This window comes from Dipteris shenzhenensis, chromosome 25 (assembly GCF_047967505.1).
Source record: "Dipteris shenzhenensis isolate YYH24624 ecotype China chromosome 25, Dip_SZ_1.0, whole genome shotgun sequence".
Classification (NCBI taxonomy): Eukaryota; Viridiplantae; Streptophyta; class Polypodiopsida; order Gleicheniales; family Dipteridaceae; genus Dipteris; species Dipteris shenzhenensis.
Genome location: NC_141620.1, coordinates 44561692 through 44589171, shown reverse-complemented (window position 1 = coordinate 44589171; position 27480 = coordinate 44561692). Strand labels below are relative to the sequence as shown.

General features: G+C 45.5%; 1 protein-coding gene across 1 annotated transcript in view; it reads right to left on the bottom strand.

Annotated features, from left to right (window-relative positions):
* Positions 1 to 27480, bottom strand: part of LOC147885929 (dynein-1-beta heavy chain, flagellar inner arm I1 complex-like) — a 629024-nt gene that overhangs the window by 84746 nt on the left and 516798 nt on the right. Inside the window, exons 52-54 of the mRNA XM_087396248.1 lie at positions 21580 to 21885; positions 21319 to 21423; positions 9575 to 9690 (exon numbers count right to left, since the gene is read on the bottom strand). Coding sequence (XP_087252374.1) covers positions 9575 to 9690; positions 21319 to 21423; positions 21580 to 21885 — 527 coding nt within the window. The remainder of the gene's footprint in view (positions 1 to 9574; positions 9691 to 21318; positions 21424 to 21579; positions 21886 to 27480) is intronic.

The following is a 27480-nucleotide window of genomic DNA, read 5'->3' as shown; positions in this document are numbered from 1 at the left end:
TGCTGCATGTCTTGCAAGAAGGTCTTTGCAGCATCATTTTAGATTCCCTTTAACCCAACCATAACTGGTGACTTAGGTTGAAACCCGTACATGAGCATAAAAGAATTGTAACCAGTACTCGAATGCTTTGCACTGTTATAAGCAAATTCTATCATAGGTAGATAAAATTTCCATGAAGACTGCAAGTGTCCAAAAGTTACTTGTAAACTCTGAGTCCCTGTCACTGACTATGTCAGAGGGCAAACCATACAGCTTAAACAAGTGGTCCACAAACTCGTGAGCCAGCTGAACAGTTGAAATAGTTGTTCTAGTAGGTAAGAATTGAGCCATTTTTGTCAGACGGTCGACTATGACCCAAATGGAATGATGACCCTTGCACGTTCGAGGCAAACCAGTAATAAAATCCATGGAAATACTTTCTCATTTATTACCTGGAATCTGCAATGGCGACCTGACAAACCCGGCAACCTACCACATAGTTTTCAATAAATGCACGCATTTTAGGCCAATAAAAGGTATGCTTCACAAGAGATAGAGTCCGATGTATACCCGGATGTCCAGCACTAGGAGCATCATGACACTCCTAGAGAATCTTGGATCGAAGTTCTAGAACATCTGGCACACAAATCTTTCCATTCCGGAACAGCAAGCTGTTCCTAATCATCCACTGACCTCCCGCCGCCTGTACCATAGGGGGCACAATCCCTGAGTCTTGGTCAACCATGGAGCTCCCATCCTGTACTTTCTGCCAATAAGCACTGAAATAACTATCAGTTGCGCAAAGCCCTCTCAAGGATTGAAATAGGTTTGAGGATATTTTCGTAAATGACATAGCATTTACAAACTTGACTCGACTTAAGGCATCCGCCACACTATTCAACGAACTCTGATATCGTATTTCAAAATCAAAATCTTGCATTAATTTTGCCCATCTAGCTTTCCGTCCCTCAATTCAGACCCATCACACACATACTTGATTGACTGATGATCGGTCATTACAAGAAACTTCAAACCATACAAGTAGTGTCTCCAAACCTTCAGGGCATACACGACTGCATAGAGTTCTTTTTCTAGTGTGGGCCAACGATATTGGGTGTCGTCTAGCTTCTTACTCTCAAAAGCTACAGGTCTACCCTCTTGGAATAAAGCGGCCCCGATCGCAAAATCACTCGCATCGGCCTCTAAATCATAAGACCGGGTAGGATCGGGTAATGCAAGAACGGGTGCTTCCTTGATAGCAAACTTCAAGGTTTCAAAAGCCTTGTTTGATGCATCATTCCAAGAGATCGGCTGGGTAGACCTGCGTCCACGACCTTTCAATATGTTTGTCAGGGGTGCCGTGATGTGTGAATAATCATGCACAGACTTCCATAATACCGTAAATCCTAGGAAAGAACGAAGTTGTTTCACAGTTTGAGGGATAGGCTATTCTAAAACCTTCTGGATACGATCCAGATCAATGCTAATATCTTCAGAAGAAATCTTGTCCCCTAAATAAATGATCTCCTTCATAAAGAAGTCACATTTACTGATCTTGGCATAGAGATTATGCTGTCTTAGAATAACTAAGACAATCCGGAGGTGTTCTATGTGATCCTCTAGCGTTCGGCTATATACCAAGATGTCATCTAAGAACACTACAACGAATTTGCCCAGAAAATCTATGAACAAATCGTTCATCATTTGCTGGAAGGTGGCAGGAGCATTGGTCAAACCAAAAGGTAATACAAGAAACTCGCAGTGGCCATACCTAGTTTGAAATGCGGTTCTATCTATGTGTTTAGCATAGATACGGATTTGGTGATAACCCGTTCGCAAATCAATCTTAGTGAAATACTTCGCTCCGGCCAAACGGTCTATTAGATCATCGGAACGAGGTAGAGGATATCGATTCTTAATTGTCACTTTATTCAATCATTTTTAATCTATACACATTCTCCATGTAGAATCTTTCTTCTTTCTTAAGAGGACAGGTGCTCCCCAAGGTGATTTACTTGGGTGAATATAGCCCTTTTTCAAATAATCCTGTAGCTGTGAAGCTAGCTCATCCTCCTCAAGTTGGCTCATCCTATAAGGTGGAACACTAATAGGTTGAGCCCTAGGTACTAAATCTATGCGATGGTCTACTGCCCATTCTGGAGGTAAACCTTCCGGCAGTTGAGCAAGGAATATATCCATGAAATCATCTGACAACGTTCTTAATTCACGGTGTTCAAACACACTTAAATCATTCTTGTTATTCACAGAGCCAACAAATGAAGAAAGCGGAATCAAAACACACTGATAGACATCATAATGAGAAGTGTTTAATATATTCCAAAGCTACATCGCAGATACAATAGGTCCCTGAGAAGATGGAATAGTATCACACTGAATACAAAATTGGGTGTCCTTATCCAAAAAAGAAAGAGTATGCTCTTTTCATCCAATCCGAATATCGTGGGTTTTAAACCACTCTATTCCGATTAACAAGTCCACATGCTCCAAGTGCATGACATAGCATGTAAGAGCCACTGTGTATTCTTGAATCTGGATAGAAAGCGCTTCAATCTTGCGATCCCAAAGCTGCTTCCCAGTTGGAAGCTGCACCTCATAGATGTGATTGCTAGGTATCGTGGACAACCCCATCTTCTGCACAAGTTTGTAATTAACAAAGTTGTGAGAGCTGCCCGAGTGAAAGAGAATGTGAACTCTTTGGTCCCTAACTTCTCCGTAAACTCAGAAAAGATCATGGGAACCAAATAACGAAGTATTAAAAGTGCAATTAAGAAAGTGGACAGGTAATGACATTTACAGAAATACCTGTCATCGAAACTTGATTAGCTCCCTTAGCTTTGGTACCCGGACCCGCCTGGAGCTTCGGTCCCGGCGCTTGCTTCTGGTTCTTATACTTAGGACAATCATTCTTAGTGTGGCCCCGCTCCTCGCAGAAGAAGCAACGTCCTTCCTTCTTTAGCTTCAAGGTACGAAGGAAACGGACACGACCATTCTTCGCCTGAGTCAAATGTTTCTTGGAGGCGTTGTCTATAGACTCGACTCCCCGGTACCAGTGGTAGACTGGAAGAACTTCCGCTTGTTCTTCCAACCCATGTCGGCAACTGTGTTTCCCTTTGCACTCGCCATGGTATCATCATAAATACGCGTGGAGTCAGGCAAACCATCCACAAAGAAACCTAACAAGGTCACTGAATCCATCTTTGTAGCTCTGGTCTGCAAATCCCGAAACCTCTGAAGATAAACCTCAAAAGTAAAATTCAGCTTGGACATATCGAGGGCTTTGAGCTTGCCTACGATATCGTAATCTTCCTCCTTCTTCAGAAACTCTTTCTTGAAGACCCCTTCAAATTCAATCCATGTTGCAGGCTTGGGTTGGAGTTCCTTCCACAATAAAGCCTTTCCTGACATAAACCTGGATGCAAGCTGTATTTTCTTGTCATCTGGATAAGGGTGAAACTGGAAGTGTACTTGCCACTTGTGCAACCAAGTGTCAACAACCTCCTTGGTACGAGACTTCTGATCTCTGAGAAAGGGATCTGGAGTGATGTTCGGACCTAACACTGAAGCCATGGCATCCACATGCGTGAGTGCCTGAACAGTGCTAGTCAAAAGTGTGAGTGTAGTTTGAATCCCTTGGAGTTGTTGTGTCAACCCTGTTTAATTCGTGTTAACCTGCTCAAACTTTCCATCAAGAGCAGTAGTGAATTCACTGAAGGCTTTTTTCATTATCAGATCATCGTAGAGACCCTGGTCATCCTCCGCATGGTAGTTGATATCCTGGTCTCCCATCGCAAGCTCAGGGTCTACAGAATCAGCCATGTCTGAAATCTGATATGAAAAGAAGATAGGCTAGAGAAGAGAAACAAGCAGGTGGCCTCGGAGCTAGGAGGTAGAAACGAAGTGAAAGCTAGCTAGGAAAGAGGCGATGGAAGAAGGGAAAGCTGGCCGATGTAGAAGGTAAGCTGGCTGAGCTGAGCTGACGATTCAGCTCAGATTCTTGAACCTGGGACTCTGCTCCTGGCTGCTGTAGCCGGCCGTACAAGTGGTCTGGCTCCCAGGCGTGAAGGTGTAGAGGGGCTGGAATTCTGTGCAATCTATAGGCTATGGGAGAAGGCAATTATATTTGTTATGCAATAAGTTCACCAGCACAATTTATGGCAAATCCAAAAGAGTCTCACTGGAATGCAGCCAAAAGAGTCTTCAGATACATCAGAGATACAAGACAATTTGGAATAGAATACAGAGGAAGTCATCCAAGGATGCATGGATACTATGTTGGCGATCATGAGACCAGGAGATCCACACATATAGCGGGAGAGCAGACTTTTAATAAAGCCCTACTTTTCCAAAAGCTCACCCTCCAAAAACGGAGGGGTAAAGCACTATTGTCTTGGAATTGAGTTCTGGAGAGATTCAGACAGCACCTCCATGAGTCAGCTGAAATATGTTGACAGTCTCCTAAAGAAGTTTCATATGGCAGATTGCAAGATTGCAACCACTCCCATGGAAGAGAGTTTGAAACTTACTAAAGATTCAAAAAAGCCTACAATCAATGAGACAGGTACTACAGGCAGCTCATTGGATCTCTTATATATCTGACTATCACACGGCCTTCCAGCATTTGAGTAGAAGACAACTTCTTTTGAAGTTCCTCCTGAAGAAGATGCACCACCATTTCTCTGCTCTTCAGAAATGAGAAGAGCAATCAACTCCTCAAAATCAGGAAAATTCTCACGGACGGCAATGGATGTCCAGAATTGTGCATAATCCTTTCCTAGACCATTCAAGGTCACAGAAACTAAATCATCATCTTCCACAGGCAACTCAATAGAGGCAAGTGCATCTGCAATCTTCTTCACCTTCATGTGGTAGTCATTGATGCTCATATTTTCTCTCTACACATTATGCAACTCCTGCTTGAGCTGCATTTTCTTGGCTTGCGTATTTGTGCTATACGTGTCCCATGCCTCCTTTGGCGTGCTTGCATCCTGAATATGCACAATCATAGAATCTGAAATACTGATAGACAGCCAATACATAACTTTTCTGGCTCTCTCATGCCAGCCTTTAAATGCCTACAACTCCTGTTGATTGGGAACATTAGGAATAACTGATTCTTGTTTAGCTCCAGTAATGAACTCCCAATAGCCTTTTCCCTTAAGGAAATTCGTCATTCTAAACTTCCATGCTTGGAAGTTGTTCTTGTCAAGCTTTTCAATGACAATCTGTGAAAGAGCATCAGACGCCATTATAGAACACTGCAAAATATTCTGTCACTGCAAAAAAACACAACTTCTGCCTCACAAGGGCAAATCTGCAAAACTGACAAGAGTGGTATTTGACTACACGGTCACTTCCTAGTGACAATTATGCATCAACAGGCAATAAGAATGATTCAGTCGCTCCCTATATCTCTGTGCATAGGCATACGATTTTTACGACAACTTTTCACTGACTTGCAGAATAGTGGTCGCATAGCAAAAACAGGGCACTTTTTTGAGTGCTTGCGAAAAACTTCCGCCACCAAAACGGGCCACGAAATGATCTCGAATAAAAAAACGGGCCTCGAAATGACCCTGCAGCATATACTGCCCTCTCGCCACACCGCGAAGAGCGTCCCAATCTAAGACAGTGCACTCTTGCACTTTCCGGCTGTGCTACCTGCAGAGATTTGCTCCCAAACTCGAAAAAGGAAAGCAACACTGATCCTTGGTAAAGGTGCTATATCATGGTTGTCAAATAAACAACCAATGGTTTCTTTGTCTTTGATTGAAGAAGAATATAGAGCACTCACTACACGTGCATGCGAGGCTATATGGCTCAGAAGACTATTGTCAGAACCAAATTACTTTGATGAATCAAAGCCAACAACAATATACTATGATAATCAATCGGCTCAAGCATTGGCCAAGAATCCAATATATCACTCCAAGATGAAGCACGTTGATGTCAGAGAGCACTTCATCAGAGAAAGAGTGTTACTTGGTGACATCACACTGTAACATTGTGATAGCAAAGAGAATGTTGCTAACATCTTTACCAAACCACTCAGTAAAGAGCTTTTCAAGAAACATCGACAAGCTCTTGGTTTGACGCAAAGGAAGGACATTCCCATTCAAGGGGTGTGATGGAATGTAATGCTCAGTCCTTCTTTGATTCCCCAGAATCATCATCTTGAGGGTGGGCCTACCTCATGATGTTGATCTTGAGGGAAGGTGTTGAGAGACCATGCTCAACATCATTACATGTGCATAGCACTAACACATATAGAGTGCTATAAAGGAAAGGGTTAGATGCCCTAACCCTAACACTAAATGGGTTTGTATATATTCTACATTTTCAACTAAATCTAGTGTACAATTGGTCATTTGTGGTGTGCTCTCTAGCTATGCCCTCTCTCCTCATCTCCACTCTTCTCCTCTCCCCTCTTCATATTTTGTCAAGATGGACATTCCTAGTGACCATGACTAGCACCTTTGCACTCGGTGCACCAGAGACCACTTCTAGCCTAAATTTCAAAGGATTAAGATCCATCCAACCTTGTTCTTTCTTTGATTCCCTCATTGATTTCTTCCAACTCCTTCTTGAGATGCTTCCATTCAAATGATCCTTCCTATTTTGGAAGCTTGGTGGTCGAAGGTTGTGATGGTGCAAGGAGAGGAGGGAGGCGGAAGGGGGAGAGGAGGCGGGGAGGGAGGAGGCGGAGAGGGGGTAGGCTGAGAGGAGGGAGGAGGCGGAGAGGGGGGAGGCTGAGAGGAGGGAGAAGCGAGGGGGGTAGGAGGCAGAGAGGGGGAGGAGGGAGGCAGGTAGAGGGGGAGAGGAGGTGTAGAGGGAGAGGCCAGGAGAGGGAGGCAGGGAAGGGAGAGCTGAGAGGGGGAAGTGAGGCGGGGAAAGGGAGGGCTGAGAGAGGGAGGGGCTGAGGTAGAGGGGCTGAGAGAGGGAGGGGAGGGGCTGAGGGGAGAGGGCAGCTAGAGGGGGAGGAGCAGCAGCTCCCTCTGGGCTTCATGTCTAACCACACATTTGTTTGTGCCGCTTGCAACTTAGTGTTCAATGCACGGATATGACTTTAAAACATTTGTGTGTGCCCTGTGGAAGTGTACAGCGACGTACCCAAATGGACGAAATTGGCATCCATCACTCGATGCAGTAGGTGTGGTGCTCATTTTGTCCAAGCAAGGCAATCTCCCCAAAATCCTTGTATCTTGATGCAATTGCTTCTTCCACCTTGGGATCAAAGACGATCAAAGACCATCCACTGGAGCAAGGATGTCGAGATCAATGGAGAAGGAAGTGTGATGTGGAAAGGTGGAGTCAGTTGCAAGGGCCTAATGTAAGGGGTATGTCCCAAAAAGGTGACAGCATGTCATTGCAATGCTTGGGAGGGCAATCTTGTTTTTTTGGTCGTGTGCCACCTTAGAAAAAGAATTGCAGATAGAAAAAAGAGCTGAGCAGCTCTCCGTCACGCCCCCTCCTTCCCGCCCCTTCTAGCTCAATCTCTCAGCCCCCACTCAGCCCCTCAGCCTCCCTGCATCCCTCCCTCCCTATCCGCTCCAGAAGCTGATCAGGAAGCTGCCCCAAACCCAACTTTCTACCCAAGGACTGCAATCTGCAAAACACGATGGGCAGCTGGACGTCGCGTATCTGCTAGGCCTTCAGGCACCTGCAAATCACACTTTTGCTCCTGGATTTCTTGCTGGCTCAATTTACATTTTGGTTCCAGGCCTGCTTCTCCAAATGCCCCTCAAGTCGTGGACGTTTGCTGTACTTCTGCCTTGGGAATAGCTGCAGTTTTCAGGTCCATTTTGTACTTGCTTCAGCTCCAGATTCTGTGCTTTCAACAGCTCCACTTTTAAGCATCCAACAGCTCGAACAAGAAGGTCCTCTCAGTCTCTCTCCTATCAGCCCCTCCCTCTCCTTCTCACTCACCCTCTCCTTCTCCCTCTAGGCCCCCATCTCTCCCTCAGTCTCAGCCTCTCCCTTTCAGCCTCTCCGTCAGTCTCAGCCTCTCCTCTATCAGCCCCTCCCTCACCTTTTCACTCTCAGGCCCTGCCAGTATCCTTTTTATCCAGGAATACAAGTTCGATGCCAGTGATTGCTCTAAGTCTGGCAAACTGCTTCTGATCATACTTTTTGGTCGCCTGCCTTGGGCACCAGGGGGGGCACTTCTATTTCAGTTTCGCAGTCGGTTCTCCCCTTGGTTGTTGGAAACGGAGTCATTATTCCCTCTAGAGCTCAGTGGATTATTCTCTTGATTGGAGGGTGTAAGGTTGGTTTCCTTAACATGTATGCCTCCAACATTAGAGGGGAACGTGTCTTTATGTGGAAGGATTTGCTCTCCTGGGCCCCCATTGCAGATTCATGGGTGATTGGAGGTGACTTTAATATGGTTGAGTTACCGTCAGACAAAAAAGGGGGTAGAGAAGGAAGACTTCACTCTTTGGAGAGAGCAGCTTGGGATGCCTTCCTTTTTCACTACTATGGAAGAGATACTTGGTTGGACGATGCCTTTCTTATTCAGCCACAGTCCCTCCTGTTCTCTTGGTCGAACAGAAGGCAGCATATGCCTATTCATGCACGTATTGACAAATTCTATGTAGATGATTGGGCACTTGACAGAGGTGGATCTGTATGCATTGCTGCTGGGATTTCCACTTCAAACCACTTTCCTGTTGTGCTAGCTATCTCAGAGCCTCACTTGAGAGGCCGATCTGCCAGCATCAGGATTCCAGAGGCCTTGTACACAGAGGAGGACTTTACAGAGGCAGCCCTGCAGATATGGGTTTCTCATGTCCAAGGTGGGCAGCCATTGCCATCACAGGTAGGTGCTGCTCTTTCTGGTATTAGCGACTTCTACCTCTGAGTTGCTCGTACCGGGAGATGAGATATTCTCAGACGTGCGATTGGTGTTCGGCAGCAGTTGGCAACTTTGCAAAGGGAAGAGCAGAAACGGCCTTCAGATGCTTGGATTCAGGAGCGCCTTGCTGCAGCAAGGGTTCATCAGCAAGTATTGCTTGATCAGAGAGCAGAGTCTGCCTTTCATGCACGGGAGTCCTTCTGGATTCAGATCGGTGGCAAAGTCAATAAACACTTTTTCTCTACTCTTGGCCCTAGACATAGTAGAGAGAGTGTATCCCAACTTATTGACTCACATGGGGTTTTACAGACAGATCCTGCTGATGTCTTGCGCATAGCTTCAGATTTTTATGCCGCCCTTCTTACTGCTGATCCTAAGACACGGGATAGAGAGGATACTAGACAGGTTATTTGGGCAGCGTCATACTCAACTCCTAAAGGAGGTACAGGATCATGTGTAGGACTTTGTGCAAGCACACACACAGAACCAAGCAGGTCCAGGAGCAAGATTATCAGAATGAAGCTAGCTTGAAATATATAGAGCATAAATTAAATGCATTATTGAATTTTTTGGCAGGTATAACATGTATGTTGTTTAACAGATGATGGCAATTGCTTTAATGCAGAGGAGAATTGAATACAAAAACTTGTAAAATCTATTGAAGCAGACTGTTTTTTGGTTACATATCATGAAGATTTGATGTTACATGTTGTGACACTATACCTAGCCTCTTGGAGTGCTGTTTCTTTCTTTTGAAGAGTATCTTGTGCAGATTTAAGCTTTGCCTTTTTGGGTGCCACTTCTTTATTTACATGGCCATATGATTCCATTGCACGGACCTGAACATAAATCATAGCATGCTCACTTAAAAAGTTTCTATTCGAGTCAACATTTATTAATCAATCACTCACACAAATTAATTCCATAGCTAACAAAAGCTAGTGTGACACCCACGTTTAGGACAATGGGCCTAATCAAATTTGACAATAGAGCAGCACTATATTCTTGACCTTTGGGGCACAAAGGATAAAGGAAATTTGGAAGAAACTCTCTCTCTCTCTAACACACACACACACACACATATTTATTTATTTTTTGTGAACTTTTTTGGTTTATACTACAAAGTAACTATCCCAAAATGGGACACGTCAAAGGACATAAATCCCAAACTAGATAGCTGGAAAATAGATCAAGAGAAAATCTCATTGTAGGACAAATATACATCATACTCTATGTAGTGAGTTTGCAAGCAATCAAATAGAGATTGCTGCAAAGAGCGACGAAAGAAAATGAAAGTAGAAAAACTAGGATCACTATAGACTCTATGGTTTCTATCTTTCCAGAGAGTCCAAAGTGCCTAGTAACGAACCCAAGAAAAGAACAAGTTAAATCCCAAAAAGCCAGAAGAACTTGCCGAAAGTAGTATGAGGAAAACACAAACGCAATCTCTGCTGAAGAATGCTGATGAAGTCTAAGGTGTCAGGGCAATGCCAGAAAATATGAGACACAGACTCCCTGGGTGCCAAACAACGATGACAAATAGTTGGAGCAATACGCCGGCATGAGAGCAGGTGTCTAGAAGGAAAAACCCCCTAGTTGTCGGAGAGGGAGCTTGGAATGCCAAATCTGCCTCAAGCGTCACCATCACCATTTGACTGGATGATCCAATCTCCAAATCTTAATTGCTCGAATTGAAGCCCAAGGTGGAGGCAATATAACTTTTTTTTTTCAATAAAATTACTTCATTAAGTATGATTGAAAACCGCAAGAGCAAGCTCAAATGCGAGAATACATCATGCTATGCATGAGGAAAAAAACAGCTTAAAAGGAGCTGATAAAAACCAAGGTGGAGGCTGAAAATGCCACCTCAACCCTGAGGGAGACTCAGAAAAGAAAGGAGATCCTCTCCAAACTCTGAAAAAAGTAACTCTCCTATTAGTGGCTGCCATGGAGGATCCCTGCCTGCTCGCCCAGATGAGTGTGTACTGTGTCCGTCCAAATACTGGCCATAGTCTGAGAGGGGTGAACATGGGTACCCTCCATCGCCTCTATACACCTGGCTCTCCAAATATGCCAAGTTGCAATGGTAGCCATAATCTCCCATGATGTGTCTACTCAGGCATGAGCAGCTCTGAAAGGAGTGAAGGGAACATCCTGGAGGAAACAAGACTCCACTGAGTGTCGTCGTACAATGAAATCTGGATCTGGATCATATCCCTCAAAGAACACCTGGGGGCCAATAAGAGATAACCATGCTACTGAACCCCAGGTCATATAGAAAGGTGCTGTATGAAAGATGCTTAAAATCCTAGTAGCACCTTTCCACATCTCGTCCTTGCCTGTCTACACTCCCAAAGGCAATGTTGTACTAACTCAACTGCTACGTGGCAACGAGGACAAGTAGGGTCAGTCCTGAACCTGGATCTCCATAGGTTCACTGCAATCCCTCCTTGAATAGAAAGCCAAAAGAAAAGAGTGATCTTTCTATTCCTGAGGGATTTCCAGAGCCTATGCCAAAAGTTTTTCCGCACAAGTGCAGAAATCTGAAAAGTATCCCAATGAGGGGCTTTGGAGGGCCTCCAACCTCTACTACTGAGCTGAAATCTTTGGGCATTTCTCACTGTAGAACAAAAGAAGGGGATGCTTTTCTCTCGGTGCCCCTCATCAATCCATTCCCACTCCCCTGGGTCCCATTGTAGGAACCTAATAGGAGAACCGCCATATAACAGAGTCTCCAAGACCTCAGCGCAAGGAGAAGAGGATCGGGGTCAAGATACCATTGTGAGTCTGTGCCCCACTCCATAAAACCTGCAATCTTGATAGGCTGAAAGGCAACAAGGCAATAGAACTTTATATAAAGAGGACATTGTAATATGAGACAGCCTCAAAGGAAGAATGGACGAATTTAGTGGAAGAAGAGTCTAATCCTAAAGTTTGTCTTGAAGTTCTAAAGGCGGTATCGGCTGAAAAGAGTGGAGCATACGAGTAATAGCCTACCATAGAGGACAATAATGCATTCCTAACCCATATTTTGTAGCAACCATTGGAAAGGATAAGAGAGTCCTGTCATCATGAATGACATCAGCCACAGAGGAGATCCATTTTGAATTAAGGAAATATGATCGTCTGGGCTCCTGCAAAGCCAACGGCGGAGAAAAAACTCGGGACCAGTAAATGCTTTCAGCTCTCAAAGAATTGCCCTACAAGGAGTCACGGCCATGCCAAGCCAAATGCGAGAGAACATGTTTCCAATCCAGAAACATTCGAGAGACAAGAGGGCCATCCCACTGAGTAGGCCTCCAATAACCAAAAGCAGGGGTGGTGATTTGTAGAAGCAAAAAATGCATCATAGCAGCCCAAGTGTGATCTTCATGTAGAAATTGAAGCATCATTTTTCCCTTATGAGCAAGAGTATGCACGTGAATATTAAGAATATCCAATCCCCCATGCATTTTTGGCGAACATAACTGTTGTAAAGGAAGTGTGTGCAAGCTTTTCCTGCCATGTTTTGAATGCCACGAAATTTCCATAACTGTGACATAAAGGAAGTAAGATCTGCCTTGGTAAAGAAGATCAAAGGCAAATAAAATTGAATATATGACACCAAGATAGATTGAGAAATTCGGAGCCGAACATGTAGAGGCCAAGTAGCCAAGTTTCAATATTCAAGCTTTCCTTTAATAAATTTTTTTCAAAAAGATTATTTCATTAAGTATGAATTAAAGCCGCAAGAGCAAGCTCAAATGTGGGAGTACATCATGTCATGCATGAAATAAAAAACAGCTGAAAGGAGCTAACAAAAATCCAAGGTGGAGGTTGAAAATGCCACCTCAACCCTGAAGAGGACTTAGAGAAGAACGGAGATCCTCTCCAAACTCTGAAAAAAGTATCTCTCCTGGATGTAGCTACTCTGGAGGATCCCTGCATGCTCACCCAGATGGCCATCAGAGTCTGTATAGTATCAATTCATATACTGGCCATAGACTGGGAAGGATGAACCTGTGAACCCTCCATAATGTGTCCCAAAACAACTCCATGCGTGACCATGAACTCGCATTTTGTTGGATTTAGGGAGATGCCATACTCCCTGCATTTGATTAGTACTGCTTCAAGACATTTGAAGTGGTCTTGTTTGTTTGAATGGATGCACAAATCATCCAAGAACACCTATAAAAACTTATTCAAAAATGACTTGAAAGCTGTGAACATGACTCGCTGGAATGTGGCTGGGGCATTACAAAGGCTGAATGGCATGACTCTATATGCAAAAATACCCCATTCTGTAGCAAATGTTGTTTTTGATTGGTCTTTAGGAGCGATTTGCACTTAATTATATCTACTAAAGCCATCCAAGAAGCTATATATTTCTGAACTTGCCACATTTTCCAACACTGTTTCTATTAAGGGTAGGGGATAGTCATCCCTAATTGTGGCGGCATTCAGATTTTTTAAGTTTACGCATATTCTGAGCTTCTTGTTGCGTTTAGGTACAATGATGATGGGTGATACCCAATCAGTGTGCTCTATCTCGTAGATGAATCTGGCATCTAGGAGTTTCTCTAGCTCGTCATAAACCATGGTGCCATAGGATTTGTACGATAAGTTCCACATACCTTAGGGTGAGCACCTTCCCTTATAGGTATCGTGTGTACTACCACTTCTAGTGAAATTCCTTTCATCTCTTTGTATGGCGATGCTAGGCACTCACGGTATTCCATTAGGAGTGCTTTGAGTTTGGTTTCATCTTCTTGACGAAGATGTTTCCCAATGAAAACCAGTTTTTCTTCCTCCCCTTCAAGGGCAAGGTTTATTGTGCGTGTTTTCGCCCTCCTAGATTGGAGTTTCTCCAATGCTATCTATTTCTTGAACTTCAGATTCTCTGAGTGGTCTTGGCATTGCTATTGGTGCATTGCTACTTGTATAATTCTTGAAGTATTCCGACACTTCTCGAAGATCGGCCTCTAATGGTGTTGAACTAGCCTGACATGTGTCATGTGTACTGGGTGGCATAGTTGCATTTACTAATTTGTTAGGCTCTTCTTGACTGTCTTTTTTAGAAGTCTCTTGATCGAGAGCTTCATCCGTACATGTGGCTTATATTTCCGAAACAGGAACCCTGGTGGTCTGATCCGGACTCCAGAGAAGAAGAAGTGCAAAGCGGAGAACGGGTGAAAGAAGAGGGTACTAAGGACGAGGGCTCCTCAAGGACTCATCAAGGTCAAGGCAGCCCCTCTCCTCCTGCAACGATGTCTTCATCAACCACCTCTTCTACCGGAGTGGTGACTCCATCTACTCCCGCCTCGACCTCTTGTGGACAAGCTGCTACCTCATCTGTTATGCATAGCTCTGGGCTCCTAGCTAATCCTTCTTCTACATCTATCCCATTGGGGATACTTTTTCTCCGGCCATGCCTTTATCTGCCATGATGGTTTCATCTCCCTTTCCATCCACACCGGTGTTGCTTTATCCACTACCTCCTTCCTTCCCTTCTGCCTACTCATCCATGACTTCAACTCCGTCCCTCTCTTTCCCAAATGCTCTCCCATCCTCTTTCACCCCCACATCTTCCATGTTCTCACCCTTTCCCTCTGCAACACCGAGACCCCCCACTTACGCGCTACCATATGGGTACACTTCCTCTATGACTACATCAGTAGTGACTTCCCCATTGTGGTCCTCCACAGGAGGAGTTGTCAGGGTGGTCTCCTCCTTGGGCACACCAACACTCATTACAGCCCCATCGGGACTCCCTCCAACTCTTGCATCTTCTCCAACCTCTCGGGTGGGGATGGCCGTTCTCAGTCCTCCAAACAGAGCTAGACTTCTTGAGCTACTCAACAAGGTCCACGTGAAGACTCAAAAGTTCAAAGGCCACCTCCATGAGGACGCGGAAGCTCAGGTGAGGAAGTTTCTCATAGCATGTAGAGCTAAAGGTGTGGAGAATGAGCATGCGTTCCTTCACATCTTTCCCTCGTCATTGGAGGATGCCGCGGATGTATGGTACAGTCAATTTCCTCCGGACCACTTCCAAATGTGGACAGACCTAAGGAGGAATTCTTACGTACTTTCAAGTTGGAAAAATTCAAACACATGATTGTCCAAGAGTTATCCACTGACACCATGAAGCCTGGAGAAAGCATCTCTGAGATGTACACAAGGATGAGGGTCTTGGCGGCAAAGATGTCTGTTCCACCTAATGATGCTATCATGAAGGGATGGTTTTTGAAAGCATTACCCCCTTCCATTGCTATAAGGTTGGTGGATAAACTCCCTGATCATGCCTCACTTCGAGACTTCCTAAAAGAAGCTGTCAAGATGGAACGGTCACAGTTAAGCTTCAGAAATCCACCCAAAACGACAAGGTCTGGCTGAACTAGTTTACGAAAGGATGCCCTTTGGACTTTGCAATAGTCCACACATGTATAAGAGAATGGTCACTAGGGGTACTACAGTGGACACCACTGATCCTACTGAGGACAATGATGGTACTGCAGTAAACATTGAGGATCGTCCAATGGCCGACATGGAGGACATTGGTCAAAATGATGCTGACAATACTATAGGATACAATGAAGGATCTACTGTAGACGAGGCTAGTACTGCACAACCCACCAATGGTACTCCAGAGTACAATCATGGTATTACGGTGCACAACCATGGTACTACGGTGTACAACCATGGTACTGCTGAGTGCAATGATGGTCATACAAAAGACAGAAACACTAATGAAGACGAGACTGATGGTGATAGTGATTTAGAAGAAAGTGACATAGACATTGCTGAACTTGAGGAGAATCACCACCAACAGCTTGAGGTCTTGGGCGGACCCAGGGTGCATACCGGATATAGAGGTGAGGACATGGCCGATCTCACTTTGCTTGACCTTTTCTTATCAAAAACCAAACCGACCACCCCTCAATTCAAGACCTTCTGGAAACCACTTATGAGGTGGAAGGCTTACCTTACCGGGGCATGCTGAAACAGTCACCGAGGCATCGAAGGCATACAACATCTGCAACATCTATTGATTTTACATCTCAGTCAATGCCTGAGAACCCCCCAGTTACTTACCCCCCATCTTGGTTGAGAGAAGTGGAGGGGGACTTTCCCCTTGAAGATACTCCAGCACATACAAGACTGAGAATGGGTGAACCAAGTACCTCAACATCCCAATGCAATACCCCTGTTGATGAGGCACGGAACTGGCGGTATCTCAACATTGGAAGTGAGGACCAACCCAGGCATTTGAAGTTAGCCACTTGGGTCTGGGAACATGACTATCTTCTAGCTACAGTCACGGACCTTTTTAAAGAATTTGTGGATGTCTTTGCTTGGTCCTACAAGGATCTGAAGGGGGTGTCCGCTGATTTCATGGAGCATAGCATCGACTTATATCCAGATGCAGACCCTGTGATTAAAGGTCCATACCGCATGAATCCCAACTACGGCAAGGCAGTCCAAACAGATATACAGAAAATGGAGCAAGCAGGATTAATCTACCAAGTGGATTACTCCGATTGGGTCAGCGGAATTGTCATTGTACCCAAAAGAGAGACCGGCAAACTTAGAATATGTGTTGACTATCGGAGTTTGAATGCTGCAACACGACGTGATAGGTTCCCCCGTCCCTTCACAGATAGAGTGTTGGAGACAGTGGTAGGACATGCTTTATACTCATTCATGGATGGATATAGCGGGTACAACCAAGTTCGAGTGAAAGAACAGGATCAGCCCAAGACTACCTTTGTCACTCAATGGGGAACATACGCCTACCGAATGATGCCCTTTGGACTATGTAATGCCCCGGCAACCTCTCAACGACTTGTAACCAAACTCTTTCAAGAGAATATCGGCAAGTTTCTTGAGGTATTTCTAGATGACTTCTCTGTTTTTAATGGTAAATCGGCCTCCCATCTTGGTCCGGCCATACAAAATGATCATCTACATAAGCTGAGATGGGTCTTTGATAAGTGCAGAGAAGTGCGCTTGTGTTTGAACCCTGACAAATGTTTCTTTCTCGCACTCCGAGGTGTTCTCCTTGGTCATATTGTTTCTGCTGAGGGCATGACCACGGATCCCGCAAAGGTAGAGGTGATCATCTCATTGCCCTGTACACCCAAAGAGGTGAAGTCCTTCTTAGGGCATGTAGGATATTACCGAAGGTTCATACGTTTCTATGCCGACATTGCTATTGCACTGACAGAACTCCTACATCAAGACCGATCTTTTGTTTGGGGCACCCCACAACAACTAGCCTTTGATGATCTGAAGCATCGCCTCGTGAAGGCCCCCATCCTCAGGCAGCCCGATTGGGATGTAATTTTTCATGCCCATGTGGATGCTAGTGGGTGGGCAGTAGGTGCTATACTGGTTCAACCTAACCAAGATACCAAGATTGATTTGCCGATCTACTTCGCAAGTCAACAACTCAATGGAGCAGAATGCAATTACAGTACCACAGAAAGGGAGGGCCTTGGCATGGTTTATGCCATGACCAAGTATCATCACTACCTCTTGGGCAACAAGTTTGTGATCATCACTGATCATCAAGCTCTTAAGTATTTATTGAATAAGCCTACTCTTGGTGGCCGAATAAGCAGATGGATTCTTCTTTTTCAAGAATTTGAATTCGACGTTGTGGTGAGGGCTGGGAGACTGCATCAACCTGTAGACCACTTGTCCAGGTTACATTCTGGGGAACCAGCCAGTGGTATCACCGATGAATTACCCGATGCAGGCTTGTTCGGAATGACGGCACTACCTAATGAATGCCTATTTGCGGTGGACTGCTTCCCACCATGGTATGCCAACATAGTACACCTCTTGTCTACAGGTGGCTTTCCTCCACGATTAACTCCAACAAAGAAACGCAAGCGGATCCTTCAAGCTGCTCCTTTTAAGTTGATTGCAGGTCAATTGTACAAGCTCGGGAAGGACCAGATCTTGAGACGGTGTGTGCTTCCGCACGAGACACAATCCATTCTTAAAGAGGCACATGCTGGCATAGGTGGAGTACATATGGCCTCAGATGCTACTGCTCGGAAGATCATGCGAGCAGGGTTCTGGTGGCCCAAGCTCTTCCGCGACTGCCATGCTCATGTGACCAGATGTGATTCATGTCAACAAGCAGGCCCCAAGCCTACAAGGCTTGAGTACCTCCCTCTCAAACCATTCACTCCGGTGCCTCCCTTCTATCGCTGGGGATTGGATTTCATTGGACCCATCTCTCCTACCACACGCCGAGGGAAGTCTATTAACATCCACAGAAGACCAAGAAGTCTATGGGCGAACATGAAAACCAATTAGTACATCAGCTTAGGGAGGGTAGCTCCCAGGGAGTGCATAAAACAGCTCCATTTATTTAGAGTACCTACATTATGACTTGTAAAGAAACATAATCATCCATACATAAGTTTAAGACTGAGAGTCTTTTGGCTTGGATTTAAACTCTTTAATGAGTGCTACACCCTCACAGTCCACTGTCCATTTTCCATCATTCCTTGCAGCCTTGACCTTAGCTAATTCTGCTGCCTTATTTTTCAATTGATCTCATGTAAGTTCTTCAGCTATCCATATCTTAGTTCCTTTCAACTTGTAGGATTGTCAGAGAAGCTTGACTCGTAGATCCCATGAGTTAAGCGTAATGATAGCATGACCTTTAGACTATAAGATACGAGTTGCTCTGGGTTCATCGTCATCATCAAGAGCATCATCCTTATCAACTGTCCAATCAATAGTAGGCATGGTTGCTTTGATATATGCTAAGGTGTTGCTGAAAGAGTCCTCCTCTTTGCACCATCCTTCAGGGAGTCCCCCTATTCTTTAGGCTTTATGATCCAACCACAAGGAAAGTAATCATAAGCAAGGATGTTTTGTTTGCAGAGCATGATAGCATGCAGCCCATCAGTGAGGAGTTGCCTCCATATGATGATACACCTTTGGACATCATTCAGTTTGAGGATGGTGCTGATTTGGGTGATTTGGGTCAGTCAGTTGACTTGGGCTCTCCAGTTGATGTTTCCTCTACCTCTCAGACTCCAACCGGGTTGCCACATTTGAGGGTTCTTTTCCCTCGAGTGTTTCAGATTTGCAGCCAGCTCACGGGGAGGGACAGCCCAATATTTGGAAGCTTTATCAGCGCCATGCAAAGGATGTTACTCTAGATGCACTTCTAGATGCTATTCCCAGCAGGACAATTGAGAATTCAGTTCCTAGATGGGCTAGGTTGACACTTTTGCAGCAAATGCTAAAGGGAGAACCAGGGCCAGCACTCAGAATGCTATAAGAAGCAGGTGATTTTTTCTTTCATGACCCAACTGATGGAAGCTGAAATTGAGCCTCGACGCTTTGAGGATGCTCAAGGCAATTTGGCATGGCAAAAAGCCATGGAAGCTGAGATTAGATCCATTCAAAAGAATGCTACATGGGACTTAGTTGATGCGCCCATTGGCAAGAATGTGGTTGGCACCAAATAGATCTACAAGATAAAGTATCATGCAGATGGTACAGTTGAGAAGTACAAAGCCCGTTTAGTTGCCAAGGGGTATGCACAAGAAGAGGGGATAGATTATGAGGAGACCTTTGCTTTGGTGGCCAAGATGACTACCATTTGCTCTATCATCTCTCTTGTTGTGTTTTATGGTTGGTTTGTATACCAAATGGATGTGACATTACAGTATACCAGCAGATCGCCCCGGTTCTTGAGAGTGTTTGGCGCAAGCTTCTCTACTGGAGCTTGGCCAAGCTCTCCCTAGCAGGTCGTGCCTTAGTGGCAAACCAGGTCCTTCTTGCCACAGCCTGGTATATCGCCTCCTATTGGTGCTTTCACAGAGGATGCACTGGGCAGCTCTGATGGTTGATTTGGATTTTCCTTTGAGCAAGATCGGACACCATGCGGAATACTAGAGCTTGGGTCGCCTGGCAGACGGTGATCATGCCGCAGGCACTCGGAGGCTTGGGTATCATAGATCTGGAGATGCAGAGCAGAGCCCTCGTGGGCAAGTTGGTTGTTCGTGGCCTCTCCCAGGTGCAGAGCCTTGGAAGCTCCTCCTACAACAAGGGCTTCTCAGGAACATCCCACGCACCGGAAGACAATGGCAGCCTTCATACAAGTGGGTCTTCTTAAAGGCCCCCCTTACAGGGAAGGGTTCCCCCTTGATGAGGAGCCTTCACAGGGTCTGGCAGAGACGAGCAAGGGGTCTCATTCGAGCTCCGCCCAGATGCAGAGAGGAGTTTGAGCATCAGCCCCTTGTGTGGCACCCAGAGATCCAAGATTGGGAGGGGCGTATGCTTGGACAACAGACGTACATTGCTTGGGCACAATGGGACAGTGGTCCAGCCAGGTCTTGTGGCAGATAGAGCAGATTACCCATGGAGGCAGAGACAAGGCTTGGCGCCGTAGCGCATCTGTCGAGTGTGGGACTCCAGGTTCTAGAGCAACTATCGAGAGGCGTGCTCAATTCTGCAAGACTTGGCCTGAAGGAGTTTTCTACATCTTCACTCCACGAGGGATTTGCTGGTTGTATAGTCCCCCTACTTGGCTGTTAGCCCCAATACTAGAGATTCCCTAGGCAGTGAGCTGGGTTCCTATGGAACGGGCTGGTTCTTTTCTTTCAGCCTTTTCCAAAATTTTTTCCATACTCGGCACCTTCGGGGCTTCTGTTTTGTATTAAGTCTTTCAAGCATTAATAGAAGGTTGCTTTCTTTGCAAAAGAATAAGAAAAAGAAGGATAGTGTTTTATCTAAAGCTGCCACATCCATCCAATGCCACTCTCCAGGGTCCCATAAGTGCTGGAGTGGGCATCCACATATAGCTGAAGACGGCAAGGATAACCTATGCCAATGACAAGTGATAGTTGAAGAGACATGAGGGCATTCCACATAAGAGCATGACTGAATTGGAAAGAGAGACTCTTGCTGAAAGAGAGAATCTGGCTTGCTTCTTACCGAGCCATGAAATACAAGCTGAACCCAATGAGAAGCAATAGGCAGAAGTGGATTTTCTGTCCCTAACGAATCAGAGTGTGTGAACCCATAAAGATTAATGTCACAATCTTGAGCATAATCATAGCAAAGTGAGAGTAGCATGTACATATAACTGCCAGCAGTCCCCCCTTTTAGCATCTCTTTTGCTGCTCAATTCTGCCTCCTTCCCCTCCATTTGGCATGGAGTGTTTTGATTTTCTTCTGCTTAGTTTCCTAGTCTGGTCTATAAATGGTTTAGAAGCATATATTCACGCTATGTTATCTAATGAGTTATAAGCATGCCTCATTATCAGATTCAGATGGACTTAACATGTTTGTCTTTAAATACACAACTAAGGTTTCACAATTTTGCAAAAACTCTCTACATAAGCAACATATGGCTTCCTGAAATGAATCCTAAAATGAAAATGAAGCAAAACTCTCTACATAAGCAACATGTGGCTTCCTAAAAGGATTCCTAAATGAAAATGAGTGTTTCTTACCCAAAGGCACAAGCCACGCGCTGCACCAGAAACTTTTCCAACTGCTTCTGGAGTGAATTCTGGATCACTGGTGTATTTGTTGATTTTCTTCAAGAGTGAATCAACCTGGAAACAAGTGTTTGAAGTTGTGGAGTTTTCTTTTGATTGTGTTTTGTACGGTTGATATAAGAAGAAAACATTATACTATTAGGTTTATAGGCTTTGAAAATCAAATCCAGATCCAAGGGGACAGTATAATTAGGAAAGTCGACTACACAATACCAGCTGATCCTTGTCATACTTCAACAGATTTGACAGAAAGGAAGGATCTCCCAGTGCTTTTTTCGCTTCATCCCATGTAGGTGGTCTCTTTAAAACAGTCATGACTGCTCCCAAAGTCAGCTCAACCAATGCTGGTGGTTTGGCATATGCCTTTACTTCACTCATATCTTTTTTAGTCAGAACATTGAGTGCCTCCTCAGCTGCCTGCAACGCTGGTAGGGCCTTGTCCAAGTCTTGCTGACAGTCGTAAGCAATAGCATTGCAAACTTTTGCTTCCTTCTCAATTTTCGCGGCCTCCTCATTCACCTGAGATATATAAATAGGTTTCAAGAACTTGAGACTTTGGGGGAAAAAAAAAACAGCGTCAACCTTGAACACATTAAAGCATTTTCATACTTCCAATAGATCTATGCATATGAGTTCTATTGCTATGTTCTCCATTATTTTCATGATGAAGGGAGTGAAAATGATGAATAGTATACTATCAAAACCGATTTTATAAAAAAATCAAACCCCACTTCTTAATTAATAAAATGTCGCAATCAAAGATTAAGAAGCTGGATGTGACCAAGGAAGCTGCTGCTCCCCCTCTAGCTGCCCTCTCCCTTCAGGCCCTCCTCCTCAGCCCTCTCCTCCCTCTCTCAGCCCCCCCGCTGCAGCCCCTCCTTCTCTCAGCCCTCCCCTCAGCCCCTTCACTGCCTACCCCTTCCTCCCTTCCCCGCCTCCCCCTCCCAGCCTCTCCCTCCCCGCCTCCCCATCTCCCTCCCTGTGTGTCCCCCTCCCCCATCCCTGCCTCCTCTCCCCCTCTACCTGCCTTCCTCCCTCCCCCCTCCCCGCCTCCCCCTTCCCCGCCTCCCCTTCCCGGCCTCCTCCTCTCCCCCCTCTACCCGCCTACCTTTTCCCCTCCCCCCCGCCCCCCTCCCATCTCCCTCCCGTCTCCCTACCTTTTCCCCGCCCCCCTCCCATCTCCCTCTTCTCACCTCCTCTCCCCCTACCCCCTCTCCGCCTCCTCTCTACCTACCCCCTCTCCGCCTCCTCCCTCCCCGTCTCCTCTCCCCTTTCACCTCCCTCCTCTCCGTCTCCTTCTCCCGGCTGCCTTCTCCTCCCTGGGAGCCCCTCAGCCACCTTCTCCCTCCCTCCTCTCCGTCTCCTCTTCTTGGCTACCTCCTTCCATAGGGTCTTTGGTGATGTCATCCCAGGGTGTACTTCACATTTCGGCCTCCCCAGGCAGAGACAGGAGCAGTGACCAGAGTGGGAGCCCCTCTCGAGGAGATCCTCCATCGGCCACTTCAGCATCAGAGGAGGTATTTGAGGGAGGGATTCTGCCCCAATCTGTGGATTGCCCACCCCTTCATGAGAATGATATGTTCACAGCTTACATAGCTGCTTCATCGGGCCCACCTCTTTCAAATATTTCCCTGGTGGAAAAACAGAATGAAGATTACAGCCAACTACTATCTGTCCTTCACAAAAAACGCTCACCAGTATGTGGGGAAGAGGAGGATCTCAATCAAATCTTCACCATTCCCTTGCAGGACTGCCTCACACAGAACAAAAAGATCTCCAGGGCCCCGACATGTTTTGTGCACTTGGACAAATTGGCACCTACAAGAAACCTGTCAACCGAGGAAGAGGGAGCTCTCCCTGACATGTTTGAGGAATTGGGGGACATCATTAATTTGGCAGACAGGATGAATTACAGCGACAGGTATGCGTGGATGAAAAGGTCCCTGCATCTTGCTCAGCGTATCATGGACGACACCTTCACGCAGCTTGGGACAGCGGTCTTCAATTCCACAGGTTATGCTCATAAGCTCCTCTCTCAACAGCAACATGAAGTTAGAATTTGAGAAAGCACAGGCAGCCCAGCAGCGCGCCCCTAGCATGACACTTTGACAACAGGAGGAAAGGTGGCAGAAAGAGAAGGACTCAGCAATACATGAGCGTGACATCGCTTGGAATATTCAGCAGGCTGCCCTTGGGGATCGCCTCCATAATCACAGGCAGGAATGGAAAGCAGCAATGACAACTCTACGCAGCCAACATGCCGCAGCTCTGGCAACTTTGCAAAGCCAGCATGTCACAGAGGTGACCAGATTTCACCAGGAGATTACACAGTTAAAAGAGTCTTTGTCTTCCTCCGAGATTGCCAAAGAAAAATCAGAATCCAGAGTGGCTGAATTGGAAAAGAAGCGTTCATCCATGGAGGAAGAATTCACAGATCTTCGGATGCAGTTGGCCACCCTCCAGACTTCCCAGTCCACCTTGCAAGAGCAAAAGGATCATTACTACCGGCGATACCACCGATATAAAGACAAGTATGAAAATCTGAAATGTGATGGACACGCTTGAGTGTGAGGAGGAAGCACCCCATCCACAGATACATATGACTGAGCCAGAGCAAAGGGATGCGCAAAAGGCCACAGAGCCAAATACGAAGGCGGAGAGGAGAAGGCAGAGGAACAGGCTGCTGATTACCACCCTCAATAATCTCATACAAGGGTTGATACATGGGTGTTGGTGTTTGGGTTTTTTTTTTTGGCACTGTTAGATTTTGCCAAGCTGTTTGGCCCTCACTGTAAATATCAGTGTTTTATCTCAAGATGTACTCAGTTTTTTTTGCAATTTTCGATGCTGTCCCTTATCATGCAGCAGTTTATTTTTCACGTTTCAACTTAATACAAATCTTGGATTACTCCCACGGCCAACCACATGGTCTGTACCATTTCCTTTTCCTACTCCATCACCATATCAATGGTTTGTAAGTTCATTTTTATTTTTCTTTGACGGATTCATCCTCCATTTCTATTCACCGGGACGGTGAATGATCGTGGCGGGGGAAACTGTTACCTTATCACACGACCACCTGTCGACAGGCGTTGACCACATGACGACATCTGTTGACCACATGTTGACCATGTGTCAATACAAGTTAGCCACGCGATCACACGGGTTCATCCAGGAATACTATCCGAGGCTGTCAACCACAGGTCAAGCAGGAGTATCGTGTCCAAAGTGATCTCATCAACAGCTTAGCACATGGAGCAGTCAGGAGTATTTATATTTACATAGTGGTTCGGTGATACAGTGGTGCAGTGGTGCGGTGAACCAGCTCACTTGCACATGGAGAATTTACACCATCAGGCTGGCGAGTCAGGGAGTCAGAAAGTCGCCGAAGCCATCAAGAGAGCCAGTGGCGCAACGGCTATCCTCAACAGCTAAGGAGATAAGAGGATGACCAATGGGAAGAAAGGGGGGGATTCCCAGCGAAGAAGGGACCCTCCAAGGCGGGGGATGAGGATGAAGGAGAAGGGGGAGAGAGAAAAAGAGAACATTTAACATTCGGCGGGGGAGCGAAAGAGAGGAGATTGAGGAGAGATAGAGGCTAGAGCTACGAGCTCGCCAAGGAGAGAATGTGGAGAGACTTGTGTGTACCCTTTGTCTACTATGGGGATAGACCTGTGTATTCTTGTGATTTGCGACTTGTGTATTCTTGTGACTTGCGACTTGTGACCTGGGGACACGTCCAGTGATATGTACATTGGCCAACTCGGTCACTTTCTCATCTCTCTTGTCTCTTCCCGATATGGGGATTGTTCACCAGTGTAGGATTTTCTTATTTTGCTTATGTTGTGGAGTTCACCGGTGATTGTCATTTAGCATAGTACACTCGTACATTGTCGTTCACTACAGTATAGCATACGACATTCGCACACTACTGCACGGTGCGCTCTGCACGATCCATTGCATTAGAGCATTGCAAAACTCATGCTTCTCACGCCAGTGGCCTCTGGCCTCCGGTAACACCTCCGGAAGGATAGGAACCCCTCCCCTCAAACAAGCTCTCTACTAGTGTGAAATGGGAGGATAAGGGGAAAGAAAAGGCAATTAGCCTGATTAGAATGGAGACCAAACCAGAGCTTATGTCTGTACCCATGCAGTGCAATATGAGCTGTAGGCTGGAATTGGAAGAGGAACCTGAGGAGATAGTCACAGACGAAGATATAGAGAATGAGACAGAGGAAGAGAGTCAGTTGTCTTCACTGTTGAAGAAACCGGATGTTGATGATGTAGGAGAGCTGGAAATCATTACACTTAGTATGAATTTAGGCTTGTCAGTTGCTATGGAGGAGGGTGTTGCTCAGCCAGATCTGTGTGAGGTGGTAAAGGAGAGCCCGAGTGAAGGGGTTGCTGCCACAGGTGACAGAAAGGTTGAGAGCCCATTAAAGGCAGCTAAGGATAAGTTTGTGTGTGTAGTGGTAGGTGATGATCATGCTCCAGTGATGTGTGATGATGTGCATATGCTGGCTGGTCATGTTGCAGCAGATATGCAGCCACTTGAAGACAAGGCTTGGAAGGAGTATATGGCTGAATGCAATCAGTTTGCGGTTGACACTATGATTGTGCATACCAAAGGGACTGAAATTTCAGATTCAACAAGTGAGGAACAAAGAGGTGAAACTAGCAATGAAGATGAGAGCTCAATCATGTGTGACAGTGATGAAGTTGATGTGGCTATTACTGATAAAGTAAAAGACCTACATTTAAAATTCTTAGTTTGGGTGTGTTGATTGTGTGCATGCGGACTTTGATGTGTATGATGAGGTTAAGATTCAGTGTTTACAAGAGGATGGTGATTCAGATGATGAGCTGGATTGCATTCTTGATGATGCACTGGATGATATGTTAGCATTGATCTCTTCGGAAAAGAATGTAAACACCAGTATGCATGTTGAGCAGGATGGTAGTGATAGTGTGGTTGATGATCAGTTAGATGCTTTACTTGATGAAGATACCCTCATGGATTTTGCATGTATGGTTGGTAATGACAAGAAAAATGTACTTCTCATGATTGTTCAGAGATGTCAGTGAAGACTTGATGCATATAGCAAAGAGTGTGCTGATATGTTTGAGCATTCTTCAGGAGGGAAGGATGTTTGGTTGCTCTTGGGTGATCTTGATAATTCATGTGATGGGTTAAGTTTTGCAGCTTATAAGGTTGAGGCAATAGGGTATGTTGAGAAGTCCCTAATCACACATTATGAGCTGGTTGTTCCCGTGAGATCTATGTGTGAGGTAATGACCTCAAAAGAAGTGGCCCATGTGAAGATGAGCAAGACTCATGATACAAGTGTGATGGCTAACATCCAGTGGAGTGGTGTGATGTCTTGGTAGGATAAGCTATGAGACCCTGGAGGCTTAGTGAGGATGTGGGTATATGGAAGGAGCTGGTGGCTACACCAATTTGGTGTGTTGCTGATTCCTTTTGATCCAGGGGGATGGTAGATTATGCATATCTGGCAGTGGAGGGTTCAAAGTTTTCCTTTTGATCCGGGAAAGAAAGGCACATGCATAGAGTACAAGCTTGCTTTGTTTTTGATCCAAGTCATTTGCTGATTTTTTTCTTTTAGCTGCTGGACATGAATGTCACAGCAGAAGAGAAGGGGTTGCTAGGGATGTGTGGATAAAAAAGTAAAAATGTTTTTCACTTGTTGCATGTTGATCGGTAGGTGCATAGCTATGTACGTAGCTAATTGGTGGTGGCTTTGAGCTATGGACACCCTCATGAAAGACTCTACACTGATGTATAGATGGTAGATACTTCTACAGGGACTTCTGGGAGATGATGAAAAGCAGTGTGGGTGCATCACACACTCCAGAGCAAATGGTGTAGGATGACATACTTCTCATTGCCATCCTGTGTCCTGTGTTTATTTTTGCCATGAGTGATTTTCGATTTGTTGCAAGTGGCGTAAGCATCCATGTCATGGTCTGTAGGCTCATAGACGTGTGGTAAATGTGTGGGCATGCATCAAAATACCTTGTTGAAGGATGGTTGTGTGTTAGTAAAATGTGACCCCAATTGTGTGAGCAATGGTCTTGGTGCAATATTTTTTAGGC